Below are 14,912 nucleotides of genomic sequence, written 5' to 3' on the forward strand. Positions count from 1 at the left end.
TTTTGAGCTTAATATATTAGCTAAAAATCACCCTGTGACCATGGGTTTAGTTATCTTTGAAAAGCTTAGCAAGTTATAATCAAGCCCAGGCTTTGCGTAAACTGCACATCCATTTTTTTTGAAGGGCATATAGATATACTAAAATTCCACAAAATCAAACATTATTTTCTCTGTATTTAATATGAATTAAAGTAAAAACTGCAACATATAATACTAAAGTAGAATGCCTTTTAATAACAACAACAAAAAAAACCTTTTATTTAAAAATAAAGAGATGTTGCCACCACCTGGAATAGACACACTGTACCTTTGAGACTCTTATTTCTGGTATGTATCACTATATTCAGAAGCTTGCTTCTATTTTTAACCTGTTTTTGGAAATCTTTTTAATCTTGGAAGAGTGGCTGGGAGTTAAAAATATTTGCTTCTAAAATTAATTTATGAAGGTAAAAGAATTTAAAAATCAAATGCAAATTTTGACAAATATTTAATGAAGGGAAGCAGACTACCTTAGATGTTTATGGATACACACGTGTATTTTTTAAACTATTTTTTAATGAACACTATCTTCAAACATTTGATTACTTTTGTAGAGAAAAGACTGGAGGACACAAGGGCTTCAACTTTATTTGTAACTTTTTTTCTTTTTAAGGAAACCTGAAGCCTATCAACAGAATTTTAAGATCTGTTCTATCTGAAGGGTAACTAACTATTCACCGAATTATGCTCCATACTCTATTACTGTATTTTGCATGTTTAATATACTTCATAATAAAAACAAGTTTAAAAGAAATCAGATGACCTATTTTTAATGGGAGGTATAAATTTTCTTCTAAAATAGTTACATCATATGAAACATCTAAGTAAAGCAAACAGATACTTTGTTCCATACAGCTTCTAAAGAACAACAAAATCTTGGAAGTGACAGTTCTATCAACTTCTAAACACACAGTTTAAAGGAATTAAAAGGAAAAACAATCAAAACAAGGAAATTTTTCTATCTTCGGATACCAGATATGATTCAGTTACACAGTTATAAAAGAACTGGCTACCTCTGATTTTTACTATGTAGCTCCTTAAAAAGATGTAGGTACTAACACCAAAATACCAAACTACAGGTCTAATAAATGAAGTGTTTCAAACAGGAACATGCAATTTTGGAGGCAGCTCTCAATTTGAAGTGAGTCTCCTCAACTTGAGCCCAAAACCATCCTCCCATTAACACTCCTATTGTCCAGACCTAGTTCTATCCTCTGAAACAACTGGTTTCCTACCTTTTTTAAAAATCTTTTTTGAAGTCAGAAGTCACTGAGAATCTAAAGAAAATTATATTGCTCTCTCGCCATCCTCAAAATGCACACACAAAAATTTTTGTGTACTATCTCAAAAGGGTTTCTGGACCCTTAATCCCACTCCCAGTTTAAGAACAGACATCAAATCAGAATAAATCGAATCCACTTTCAATTAACTAGCCTTCTGCTATCAGAAAGAGTAACTGCCTCTTCTGTCTAGCTCACAACCCTCAGTTCTGAAGCTGCTCCTCCCAAAGGACACTGAGGCTGGGACTGGAAACTGTCAACACAGCTTGGGACGGTAGGAGTGATGCGCCCTGGGCAGATGTCATCACTGTGCTCATTCACACTCGTCCCGCTCTTCTAGAGACCGGACATCACTCAATAGCTCCACAGCCTTCACCAGAAAAACCTAACAGATTCACAAAATCAATGGGGAAAAATATGCTTACCATAACAATCTGCCATAATTTCTTACTGTAACATAATAAGCATCTCGGTCTTCTGCAGTCTGTAACAACAAAATTGCCCTTTAAAAAAAGGACAAAGCATTTAAAATTATCTATGTGCAATAGCATTCTTTCACTCTTCCTCCTTAACAACATATAGATTTTTGTTTTAATTATTTAACTAGTTCCATAATAGCTTATTTATATTTTATTAAATTGGTACCACAAAAGCACTTAATAGATTTTAGACTGTTAAGAAAATAATAAAGTGGCCTCTTGATAAGTGAAATCACTTATCATACTTGAGTTTTAAATATTCCAAAAAATGTAATCCAAATGTGGGAAACAATTGTGTCAGTGTTTTAAAGTTTTGACACGTTTGAAGTACATGGAATTTGATGTACACAGTACACTCTTACAATTATTTATATACTAGCAGTTCGAGGCAGGGACTTAGGAAATTGAGTGCTTTCATGTGCCTTTATCTGTTACATACAGAAAGACATTCAGGCAACCCTGAATTCAGAGAAGGGAATGAGTCATCACGAGTCCTGAGAGGTTCAGAATAGTACAACAAACATGCTGACAGCCCATCTACCTTCTCATGCCCGGTCTCCTCTGGGCAAGCAGGAAAGTGTCTCAACAACTAAAGGAGTTGGATATTTAATAATACTTTTTTCTTTCGTCTGTTTTTCTGTTTAAAGATTAGCCAGGAAGAAATATCCAAGAAAAGCTTTTAATGCCTTTCATATTACATGAAAAACAAGGTGGCTGCTGCTGCTAAGTCGCTCAGTCGTGTCCGATTCTATGCGACCCCATAGACAGCAAGCAGCCCACCAGGCTCCACCATCCCTGGGATTCTTCAGGCAAGAACACTGGAGTGGGTTGCCATTTCCTTCTCCAATTCATGAAAGTAAAAAGTGAAAGTGAAGTTGCTCAGTCATGTCCGACTCTTAGCAACCCCACGGACTGCAGCCTACCAGGCTCCTCCAGCCATGGGATTCTCCAGGCAAGAGTACTGGAGTGGGTTGCCAGTGCCTTCTCCAGAAAAACAAGGCAGTATTATAGAAATAGTAATAGTAAACTACCCGTCATAGTAAAAACTCTACCTGCAGTTATATTAATACCTAATTTGTAATTTCAAGTCACAAACACTTGTTTAAGGCAGAAAACAAAGAGTGGTAATAAGTCAAGAATAAGTGGTGTATATCCAGGTGACTGTGAAGTGGAGTGAAAGTCACTCAGTCGTGTCCGACTCTTTGTGATCCCATGGACTATGCAGTCCATGGCATTCTCCAGGCCAGAATACTGGAATGTAGCCTTTCCCTTCTCCAGAGGATCTTCCCAACCCAGGGATTGAATCCAGGCCTCCCACACTGCAAACATATTCTTTAACAACTGAGCCACAAGGGAAGCCCAAGAATACTGGAGTGGGTAGCTTATCCCTTCTCTAGTGGGTCTTCCTGACCCAAGAATCTAACAGGGGTCTCCTGCATTGCAGGCGGATTCTTTACCAACTGAGCTATCAGGGAAGCCTAGGTGACTGTGGAGTTGCAATTTTAGGCAAAGGTATAATCAGTGTTAGACTCGCAATATTTGTGATTAAAACGTATAGCAGGAAAAGGAGCAAGCATTCTAAAGCTGCCTAGTTTCTCTGTTTTGGCTTCCCTTGTGGCTCTGATGGTAAAGAATCCACCTGCAATGCAGGAGACCCAGGTTCGATCCCTGGGTGGGGAAGATCCCCTGGAGAAGGGAATGGTTACCCCTCCACTTATGAGGGGCTTCCCAGGCGGCACTGGTGGTAAAGAACCGGCCTGTCAATGCAGGGGACCTAATGAGAAGAGGGTTCCATCCCTAGGTCAGGAAAATCCCCTAGAGAAGGGCATGGCAGCCCCCTCCAGTATTCCTGCCAGGAGAATCCCATGGACAGAGGAGCCTGGTGGGCTTTGGTCCATAGGATGGCAAAGAGTTGGACACGACTGAAGTGACGTAGCATTGCATATTTCTCTGTTTAAAATCCTGTTTGTTGTATTCTATCAAATTTCTACAGTTTCTTTATTGGTAACTTTACTGTAGTGGTCAAAGAATAGCATTGTGGGTTTTCATACACCTCTCCCTGACACATAGGACTCCCCTCCACAGACACATGCCTCCTCCACACACATACACACCTCCCCCCCACACACACGCATCCCCACACACACACACACGCCTCCCCCCACCACACAGACACACGCCTCCCAACACACACACACCTCCCCCCCACACACACGCCTCTCCCCTATATACGCCTCTCCCCCCCACACGCCTCTCCCCCCCACACGCCTCTCCCCCCGACACACACCTCTTTCCCACACACCCCCCCACACACCACTCTTGCCCACACACACACACGTCCCCAGACATACCTCTCCCCACACATACCTCCCCACACAAACACCTCCCCCACACACACCTTCCCACACACACCTGGCAAAATAACTACAGCTTTCAGTACCATCTAGTGACCACTTCTGTGAACTACAGAGAGAGCTACACAAGGACGGCAAAGCATCTGGGATACCTTGATTATTTTTTATCTGACAGGTTTCTATTGATTTAGGGCAATGATGTACCACAGAAGTTAGGCATTCAGGTTTTTTTTTAACTTTTCATCTAGTACCCATGAGATCAGTAGTGATTTTCTCATTCACAGATCAGTGAATTTGCAGCGAAGGAAAACCTCAGGTTGATTTCATTTCCCATCACTCTCCAGGCTGTTCGTCTCCCCCACACACACTGTCCTGGTTTCCCCAACGTCAAGGCCGCTCCTGCTTCAGAACACTTGCTCCTGCTGTTCCCTCTGCCTGGAATGCTCTCTCCCTGAGGACCAAATGACTTATGGCCAACTTCAACTAGGCCAGACCTCAACTGCCTGCTCAGGAAACCTACCTCTTACCCCTATCTCAAATTCACTGCCCCTCCACTGTCTGGCCTTTTACTCTTCTCTGATTTCCTTTCTTAGCAATTGTTACTATCACAGATGTCTATTAGCTTACCATGTACCTCACCCCCACCAGAACTCCATGAGAACTGAGCCTACGTTTGTTTTAAATCACTGCTAAATTGCCAGGCCAAGGACACTGCGTGACACACAGCAGCAGTTCAACAAATATTTACTGCATGAATAAACACTATGTAGTCAACATTAAAATGATTTAAACAAACACATACTTTCTTTTCATTTCTGAAATCTCACTTCTTATCTGAATAAACACATGTATTTAATAAAGCAAGACAAACTATAAATGAACAGATTTTTCTAAAACAAATCTGAGAAGGTTTTTTGTTTGGTTTTATTTTTTTTCTTCTCTCTCTCTCAGGTTGAGCAACAGAAACCAAAACACAGTTGAAAATTTAGAACTGTATTTTTTCACCTTCAAAATGTAGTAATAATAAATAATGAAAGGTCAGGAAAGGAATCAGAACATTTTATTTATACCTTCTTCAAGAAAATGAGGCTCTATTGGCCAACTGACCGAGAAGGACCACGTTTAAATTTAAGGGAGCCTTTACCTTTGGTACGCATTTGCTGCTTCCTTCTTCAGCTGGAGATGTTCATTTAAGTAACCCAACATTGTGAAAGCTGGAGCATAATTCTGAATTCTCTCTGGAAATCCAAAAACATCTTTTCTCAATATGTACGTAATGGTTGTATTTGTAAAAACATTACTTTTGTTTTTAAGTTTTTCGATACTTTAAACAGTAGATTATTTCCTGAGGGCACATGCATTGCTAAGAATAGAAGTTGAGTTTATCTTAACTATAAAATACCAGTAATCATTCTATAACTCTTTTAAATTATTGAATAATATCTATAGTTATACGTGGCTTCTATTCATGTTTCAAAGTTTAAATACATTTTTATTCCCAAAGGTATAACAATTTAAAATCAGAGCTCATGTTAAAACTAGTCATCTAAATTATAAGGAAATTCAGTTCTTTGGCTAATCACATAAACCTTCCTTGATTAGATTTAGCAACAATTTATCTTGGTGGTTCTGTTCCAGTTTCTATGCACTTTAAAAAAAAAAAAAAAAATCAGTGTTGTGCACTAGAAAGAGAAGATGATTTGGGCACTTTCAATGTAGTATTTTGAAATTCTAATGTCAAAAAACTATAAAGGAAGTATACAAAGGAAAAAGAAATGCACCTGAATTATCAACTACTTAATTTGTGCTGGGAAATCTCTTACTGAACTGTTTAACAAAGTGGAGCACAATCCCATCTTTTGTGATAGTTAGGTTCACAGTATAAGATGAAAATCACACAAAGTGATTCTTGAAAAATTTTTAAGTCATCTCACAAGGAGAAGGTAACCAAACTGAGTCAAAGTGAATGAGGAAATTCCGGCCCTTCATCCACACTGACACTGAAGCCAACAGTCAGCAACAAATGATATCTCCATTTTTCTTATCCCCGCTTTCTCTCCTTTCTGCTTCTAAATTAATATATTTCTTGGCCAAGCACATATAGTTGACTTTGCTAAAGGAGTATATGACACAGCTCCCTCAGAGACTCAAAAACCTAGCTATGTACAACTGTCAGAAAAAGTTCATTGTTCTAGGCATCTGAATTTTGCAGAAAGCTAAATGTTTCAGTTCAGTTCAGTCGCTCAGTCGCGTCTGACTTTTTGTGACCCTGTGGACTGCAGCACGCCAGGCCTCCCTGTCCATCATCAACTCCCGGAGTTTACTCAAACTCATGTCCATTGAGTCGGTGACGCCATCCAACCATCTCACCCTCTGTCACCCCCTTCTCCTGCCTTCAATCTTTCCCAGCATCAGGGTCTTTTCAAGTGAGTCAGTTCTTTGCATCAGGTGGCCAAAGTTTTGGAGTTTCAGCTTCAGCATCAGCTTACCTCTATGTAAAATCCTTCACAAATGTTTCCCATTCTGTAAGGAATCCTTCACAAATGTTTCCCATTCTGTAAGGAATCCTATCAGTAAAATCTCTGATCCTACATTTTCTCAGTAAGGCTCTAGGAAGTATTCACTCAAGTCACTCATTTGGGGACACTGCATAACACGTTAATGTCTTAAAGTGCTGACATTTACAAACGAATCACCTTCTCCTCAAATGCCCCAGGCTCAGTGCAGGCAGAGTATTACCAGCCTGCAGATTACAATGATGCTGCATTTCTCTTCTGGTTTTCAGTTTACCTGACTTCTTCATACTTGTTCATGGGGAGAAAAGGGAAAATTCATGTCTTAAGAACTAATATTTAATTTGGAATTAACTTTAAATTCTTTAAATTAACTCAACAATTATTCATTTATCTTGCTATATAACAGGTGCCGTACCCACGTATTTACTCAAGACCACTTGTGCTGCTGGAATTGCATTCATCTGGAGGATGTTATACCGGTACAGCTCTGTGTCTCTGTTGCTCTTATCTTGCAATGTTGTACAGACCCAATACGCATAACCTATCGCTCCCTCAGTCTGTAAAAAAAGCCAAAGTTAACAAGCAGACAGAGAGTAATAAATCTGCCAAGAAAAATTAAGAAACAAAACAACGTACTTCAATACAGTAAATATCGGCTCTTCGTCTTCTAAGTCAGCTATTAAGTGCCTTTAAATAAAAGGTCACTATGATACAACACAACTAAGAATATATTTAAATCACTTGCCTCAAACCTAAGTAGAGGAAATAAGTGGGATAAATAAAGAGGAGAAAACAGAGTCCCTCCTGATGGTTTGGTATGATTCTCAGCATCATTCCCATAGGTCAAACAAATAATGACCAATCAAAAGATTTCTAAATGCTTTCGTAAATAATCTAAAAATGTCAACCAAGTCTAGTGTTTATCTCAGTTTATTTTTTTTTGAGTCAGTTTCTATTCTGCATGACTACTGCCTCTATTAGACCCCAAAGTCATTTCTTCATCAGGGCTTGAAGTTCTTTAATGAGAGTTTATCTATTTTTCAAGAAAGAAGAAAGAGTAGAGACAACTGCTATCATCAGCATCTGACATCACCATGTATGTTTTCTCAACAAGGGTAGTTAAAAGATTATTCATTAATGAATCCTGAAGAACACTCAAATTCTTACGTGCATACTGAGTTCTGTAGTGTGCCTGAAGAGATCCATGGTGTCATAACTTCCAACTGTCTCTGCAATTAGAGCCTATAAAAGGAAAAAGGAGGGTATTAATATGTTCAAAAGGAATACTACTACTACTACTAATAATAATAAATGAGTTTTTGGAGGAACCAAAGGTTTTTCTAACTGTGCTTAAAAGCAAAGTTAATTTCTTTTTCAATCTTGACTACCATATTCCATGGCTCAGAGGACCAGAATGACTTGTTAAATGAGCCTTTAAGCTGATAGACACTTGAAGAACTCCACTGCAATCAGGTAGTGGTGGAATAAGCCACATGAAATTCCTCAGAATTCTGATAAAGCTATGCTACCTTCTCCCTTCACTACCCAGCGTGTCCCTGCACTGGCCCATCTATACATACAGGTACTTGGTTAATCACAGGGTCACCTCAGATTCAGCTGGAAAGCTTTTTAAAAAGGAGATCTCACCCCTAGAAATCTAGCTTCCATAGATCTGGGTAGAGTCTCAACACGTTTATTTTTAACACTGCCTCAGGATTTCAAATAGTAAGACTTCGTTATAGTTAAAATTAATTTCAAGCTCATCTATCTTTTATAAGAAAGCAGGGTTTTTTTTTAATTATCATGCACTACTAATCAAGAAATTAATATTAAGCTTCACTCTATCATCATCATTTTAATTAAATCTACTAGTTACCTCCTGAAACAAATTATTTGTAAGGCCAAAAATAATTTAAAGATAAAAAAAAAATACTTAAGTGACTCTGAGGAGCACCTAAGATCCACTGACCTCCATCAGTGCTACTCAGAGTGAAGTCCCTGGACCAGCAGCATTGTCCTCACTTGGGAGTAGTTAGAAATGAAAATTCTCGGGCCTCCAGGGCCCAAAACCTTACACAGAGATTACTGTGTAATGCCACTGTTCTCAAATGCTACCACAGCTAATGGGAACAGGAGTTTGCCTTTTCTAACTCTGGGAGCTTCACCCACTCAATTAACTAGAATCAGACCCAAAAGCCAAAGTACAATAGAAGATACCTAATCACTGACTATGTATCACTGATATGAATGAATGTAAAATTAAAGATATATATGCATTAAAGTACTCAGAATGTTTACCTCACGCTTTTCCTTGGATTTTGAGTTTTAGTAAAATGAGGCACAATAAAGGGCATAAATGGTATGGACCTAACAGAAGCAGACAAAATGTGGTCCACCGGAGAAGGGAATGGCAAACCACTTCAGTATTCTTTCCTTGAGAACCCCATGAACAGTATGAAAAGGCAAAAAGATAGGACACTGAAAGATGAACTCCCCAGGTCAGTAGCTGCCCACTATGCTACTGGAGATCACTGGAGAAATAACTCCAGAAAGAATGAAGGCATGGAGGCAAAGCAAAAACAACACCCAATTGTGGGTGACAAAAGCAAAGTCCAATGCTGTAAAGAGCAATATTGCATAGGAACCTGGAATGTCAGATCCATGAATCAAGGCAAATTGGAAATGGTCAAACAGGAGGTGGTAAGAGTGAACGTCGACATTCTAGGAATCAGCAAACTAAAATGGACTGGAATGGGTGAATTCAACTCAGATGACCATTATATCTACTACTGCAGGCAGGAATCCCTTAGAAGAAATGGAGTAGCTATCATAGTCAACAAAAGAGTCCAAATTGCGGTACTTGGATGCAATCTCAAAAACAACAGAATGATCTCTGTTTGTGTCCAAGGCAAACCATTCAATATCATGATAATCCAAGTCTATGCCCCAACCAGAACCGCTGAAAAAGATAAAGTTGAAGAGTTCTATGAAGACCTACAAGACCTTGTAGAACTAACACCCAAAAAAGATGTCCTTTTCATTATAGGGGACTGGAATGCAAAAACAGGAAATCAAGAAACACCTGGAGTAACAGGCAAATTTGGCCGTGGAGTAGAAAATGAAGCAGGGCAAAGGCTAATAGATTTGCCAAGAGAACGCACTGGTCATAGCAAACACCCTCTTCCAACAACACAAGAGAGGCCTCTACACATGGACATCACCAGATGGTCAACACCGAAATCAGATTGATTACATCCTTTGCAGCCAAAGATGGAGAAGCTCTATACAGTCAGCAAAAACAAGACTGGGAACTGACTGTGGCTTAGATCATGACCTCCTTATTGCCAAATTCAGGCTTAAATTGAAGAAGGTAGGGAAAACCACTAGTTCACTCAGGTATGACCTAAATCAAATCCCTTACAATTATACAGGGGAAGTGAGAAATAGATTTAAGGGACTAGATCTGATAGAGTGTCTGATGAACTATGGATGGAGATTCATACATCGTACAGGAGACAGGGATCAAGATCATCCCCATGGAAAAGAAATGCAAAAAAGCAAAATGGCTGTCTGAGGAGGCCTTACAAATAGCTGTGAAGAGAAGAGAAGCGAAAAGCAAAGGAGAAAAGGAAAGATATAAGCATCTGAATGTAGACTTCCAAAGACTATCAAGGAGAGATAAGAAAGTCTTCCTCAGCAATCAATGCAAAGAAATAGAGGAAAACAACAGAATGGGAAAGACTAGAGATCTCTTCAAGAAAATTAGAGATATCAAGGGAACATTTCATGCAAAGATGGGCTCAATAAAGGACAGAAATGGACCTAACAAAAGCAGATGATATTAAGAAGAGGTGGCAAGAATACACAGAAGAACTATACAAAAAAGATCTTCATGACCAAGATAATTATGATGGGGTGATCACTCACCTAGAGCCAGACATCCTGGAATCTGAAGTCAAGTGGGCCTTAGGAAGCACCACTATGAACAAAGCTAGTGTAGGCGACAGAATTCCAGTTGAGCTATTTGAAATCATAAAAGATGATGCTGCGAAAGTGCTGCACTCAATATGCCAGCAAATTTGGAGAACTCAGCAGTGGCCACAGGACTGGAAAAGGTCAGTTTTCATTCCAATCCCAAAGAAAGGCAATGCTAAAGAATGCTCAAACTACTGCACAATTGCACTCATCTCACATGCTAGTAAAGTAATGCTCAAAATTCTCCAAGCCAGGCTTCAGCAATACGTGAACCATGAACTTCCTGATGTTCAAGCTGGATTTAGAAAAGGCAGAGGAACCAGAGATCAAATTGCCAACATCACTGGATCTTTGAAAGAGCAAGAGAGTTCCAGAAAAACACCTAATTCTGCTTTATTAACTATGCCATAACCTTTAACTGTGTGGATCACAATAAACTGTGGAAAATTCTGAAAGAGATGGGAATACCAGACCACCTGACCTGCCTCTTGAGAAACCTATATGCAGGTCAGGAAGCAACAGTTAGAACTGGACATGGAACAACCAACTGGTTCCAAATAGGAAAAGGAGTACATCAAGGCTGTATATTGTCACCCTGCTTATTTAACTTATATGCAGAGTAGATCATGAGAAACGCTGGGCTGGAAGAAGCACAAGCTGGAATCAAGATTGCCGGGAGAAATACCAATAATCTCAGATATGCAGATGACACCACCCTTATGGCAGAAAGTGAAGAAGAACTAAAGAGCATCTTGATGAAAGTGAAACAGTTGGCTTAAAGCTCAACACTCAGAAAACGAAGATAATGGCATCTGGTCCCATCACTTCATGGCAAATAGATGGGGAAACAGTAGAAACAGTGGCTGACTCTTTTTGGGGGCTCCAAAATCACTGTAGATGGTGAATGCAGCCATGAAATTAAAAGATGCTTACTCCTTGGAAGGAAAGTTATGACCAACCTAGACAGTATATTAAAAAGCAGAGACATTACTTTCCCACAAAGGTCCGACTAGCCAAGGCTATGGTTTTTCCAGTAGTCATGTATGGATATGAGAGTTGGACTAAAAAGAAAGCTGAGCGCCAAAGAATCGATACTTTGAACTGTGGTGTTGGAGAAGACTCTTGAGAGTCCCCTGGACTGCGAGGAGATCCAACCAGTCCATCCTAAAGGAGATCAGTCAGTCCTGAATATTCACTGGAAGGACTGATGCTGAAGCTGGAACTCCAACACTTTGGTCACCTGATGTGAAGAGCTGACTCATTTGGAAAGACCCTGATGCTAGGAAAGACTGAAGGCGGGAGGAAAAGAGGACAACAGAGGATGAGATGGTTGGATGGCATCACTGACTCAATGGAGATGAGTCTGAGTAAACTCCGGGATTTGGTGATGGACAGGGCGGTCTGGTGTGCTGCAGTCCATGGGGTCGCGAATAGTCAGACATAACTGAGCGACTGAACTGTACTGAACTGAATCACTGATTACTGATTTTCTACTATGGGTGATGCTCCCACTATTCTCTGAACTGAAAGACACAAAACCCAGGAGGCCACTCAGACCAATCCCCTTCTTCTCCAGGTGTGAAAAGTGAAATCCAGCAGTTGATAAGTTAAAACAATTAGTCCATGACAGACTCAGACTAGTAACTTGATTCCTATTTGGCAGTACAAAAATCTAAACTTTTGGGGTCCATGGGGTTGCAAAGAGTCGGACATGGCTAAGTGACTGAACTGAACTGATACCACTTTCTATTAATAGGTTATTTGTATCACAGGTTATTAATAACTATATATTATGTATCTTACTTGTCCAATCCAGCACATTAAATAAGATGGATCAAGGGATTGAGCCATTTTGAAAGCTTCATGAGCTTGCTAGGAAAAAAAGACAAAAAAATAGTTTATAAATCTAATATTAAATCGCTTATATTAAAAAAGCATAAGAGAGTAAGAAAAATCAGACTTGTATACATAAATAGAAATGAAACCGTGAACTAAAACTTCACTGTTTAAGCACAATTTGCACGTGCATGTGCAGCAACACTTAAAACAATGTCTTAAACACCTAGTCCTAAAAAGAGTTCTGGAGGCTTCCCAGGTGGCTCAGTGGTAAAGAATCTGGATGCCAATGCAAGAGACATGGGTTTGATCCCTGGGTCAGGAAGATGCCCTGGAGAAGGAAATGGCAACCCACTCCAGTATTCTTGTCTGGAGAATTACATGGACAGAGGAGTCTGGCACTCTGCAGTCCATGGGGTTGTAAAGACTTGGACACGATTCAGCGACTGAGCATGTGCAAAAGAGTTCTGGATACAACAGATTTCTCTACAGGCTTGGGAATTCTGGTCCTCAATGAAAGGGCACCGCAGGTGTCTACCTCTTGGTCTGCAAAATTTTCAGTCCTTCACCCAGCTATTTGCTAATCCACAGGTTTAACGGAGGGCCTCCCAGGTGGCTTAGACGGTAAAGCGTCTGCCTGCAGTGCAGGAGGCCTGGATTCAATCTAGGGGTTGGGAAGATCCCCTAGAGAAGGAAATGGCAACCCACTGCAGTATTCCTGGTTGGAGAATCCTATGGACAGAGGAGCCTGGAGGGCTACAGTCCATGGGTCACAAAGACTCAGACATGACTGAGCAACTACCACAACACAGGTTTAATGGAAATACTTAGAGAAGACTGTATCCATTCCCCTTGCCTTAACTGGGAACATAAAACTATTAATAACAACCAGTACGGTCTGAGAACTGCTAGTGGGTGAAAAGGAATGGCTAACATAAATCTGCACTAAACATTTAGGAAACTTTCTAGATACCCCACTTAGACACTTTAAATCACGTTTGTTTGTTTTTTTCTTTTTTCTGCTATGAAGAATAGCTTATAATAGCTTTACACTGTTTTCCCAATAATCTCTGCATGGCTGATATTGTCTTTTCTTCCTTACGAGAACGTAGGCTCACGGGCAACACTACCATAAAACCACAGTCATAGCTTATTAACTAAGACTTGGCTTTGCTTAAATTTTTTAAAAATATTTTCACATATTTTAAGATCCAAATTAGTATTTTTCTTCACTTTATTTTCAGTCTTCCAAAGCAGTCTTTGCAGAGACTTCATGTATCCCTGAGAATATCACTGAGCTATTTTTAAAGGATGATATTCAATATACTGGCTGAAACACAAAACAGTATAGACTGCTATTATCTACAGATCCATGGAAACTTCTGAAAGTGAAAGTCGCTCAGTTGTGTCCCACTCTTTGCGACCCCATGGACTGTAGAGCCCATGGAATTCTCCAGGCCAGACACTGGAGTGGGTAGCCTTTCCCTTCTCCAGGGGATCTTCTCAATGTGGGGATCAAACCCAGGCCTCCCACACTGCAGGCAGATTCTTTACCAGTTGAGCCACCAGGGAAGCCCAAGAACACTGGACTGAATCCCTTCTCAAGCGGATCTTCCTGACCCAGGAATCAAACCCAGGTCTCCTGCATTGCAGGTGGATTCTTTACCACCTGAGGAGAAAACAAGACCCACAAACAGGCTCCCCATTACTGTAGCTCCAATTCTCTAACATGCAACTGTTCGAGTATGACAAAGTACACCGAACATATAAAGGGATTAATATCTGTTAAAAGCGAATCTAAATCACCAAAGCAAGGGTTAAATTTAAGTTTCTAAAGAGTACTAATCATTGCCCTTACTTCATCATCCCACCCCTAAGACATGTATGAAAGATAAAAACACCCAAATAATTCATAATAAAATTGTTTAATCTCTAAATGAAAATACAACATAATTATAAAACCAGAAATTTCTCGGGACATGGAAAGGAAAACAAATCTTACACATTCAATGTTCAATATAGTAAAGTAAATGCTATCCAACATCTGGCATATCAGCGAGAACGCTAGATAGATTAACAACGTGCAAAGTATTTCTCCACAAGAAGCTTAGTTATTATGAAGAGATCATACATAGAAAACGTTCTTTACTTACAAAACAACAAAGCAGACAATACAGTATTTACCTCAATTTTTTCATTTGCAAGGTATAACACTCCCAAGTTGGTCCATGCAACAGCATTCTAAAAAACAAATAAAATTAGGTCCCTTGTCTACATGGCAGTCTCAGAAAATTATCAACAGTACATTTCGATGTTCTTTTTCATAGACAGAACACTCACAATTTGTTCTGACTGGATTGATTTGATGAAACAGTGCTGAGCAAGGGCATAATTTCCAATACCTGAAAAATACAGACTTTGATAAAACTGAAC

At 39.6% G+C, this 14,912-nt stretch overlaps 1 protein-coding gene across 2 annotated transcripts in view; it reads right to left on the minus strand.

Moving 5' to 3' along the window:
- Positions 1–14,912, minus strand: part of SKIC3 (SKI3 subunit of superkiller complex) — a 103,079-nt gene that overhangs the window by 46,824 nt on the left and 41,343 nt on the right. For both annotated transcript variants that reach the window (XM_069592588.1, XM_069592589.1), the window contains 7 exons: positions 14,820–14,881; positions 14,664–14,720; positions 12,447–12,515; positions 7,836–7,910; positions 7,084–7,225; positions 5,297–5,390; positions 1,745–1,822 (listed from right to left, as the gene is read on the minus strand). In XM_069592588.1, the coding sequence (XP_069448689.1) occupies positions 1,745–1,822; positions 5,297–5,390; positions 7,084–7,225; positions 7,836–7,910; positions 12,447–12,515; positions 14,664–14,720; positions 14,820–14,881 (577 nt within the window). The remainder of the gene's footprint in view (positions 1–1,744; positions 1,823–5,296; positions 5,391–7,083; positions 7,226–7,835; positions 7,911–12,446; positions 12,516–14,663; positions 14,721–14,819; positions 14,882–14,912) is intronic.

This window comes from Ovis canadensis, chromosome 5 (genome assembly GCF_042477335.2).
Source record: "Ovis canadensis isolate MfBH-ARS-UI-01 breed Bighorn chromosome 5, ARS-UI_OviCan_v2, whole genome shotgun sequence".
Taxonomy (NCBI): domain Eukaryota; kingdom Metazoa; phylum Chordata; class Mammalia; order Artiodactyla; family Bovidae; genus Ovis; species Ovis canadensis.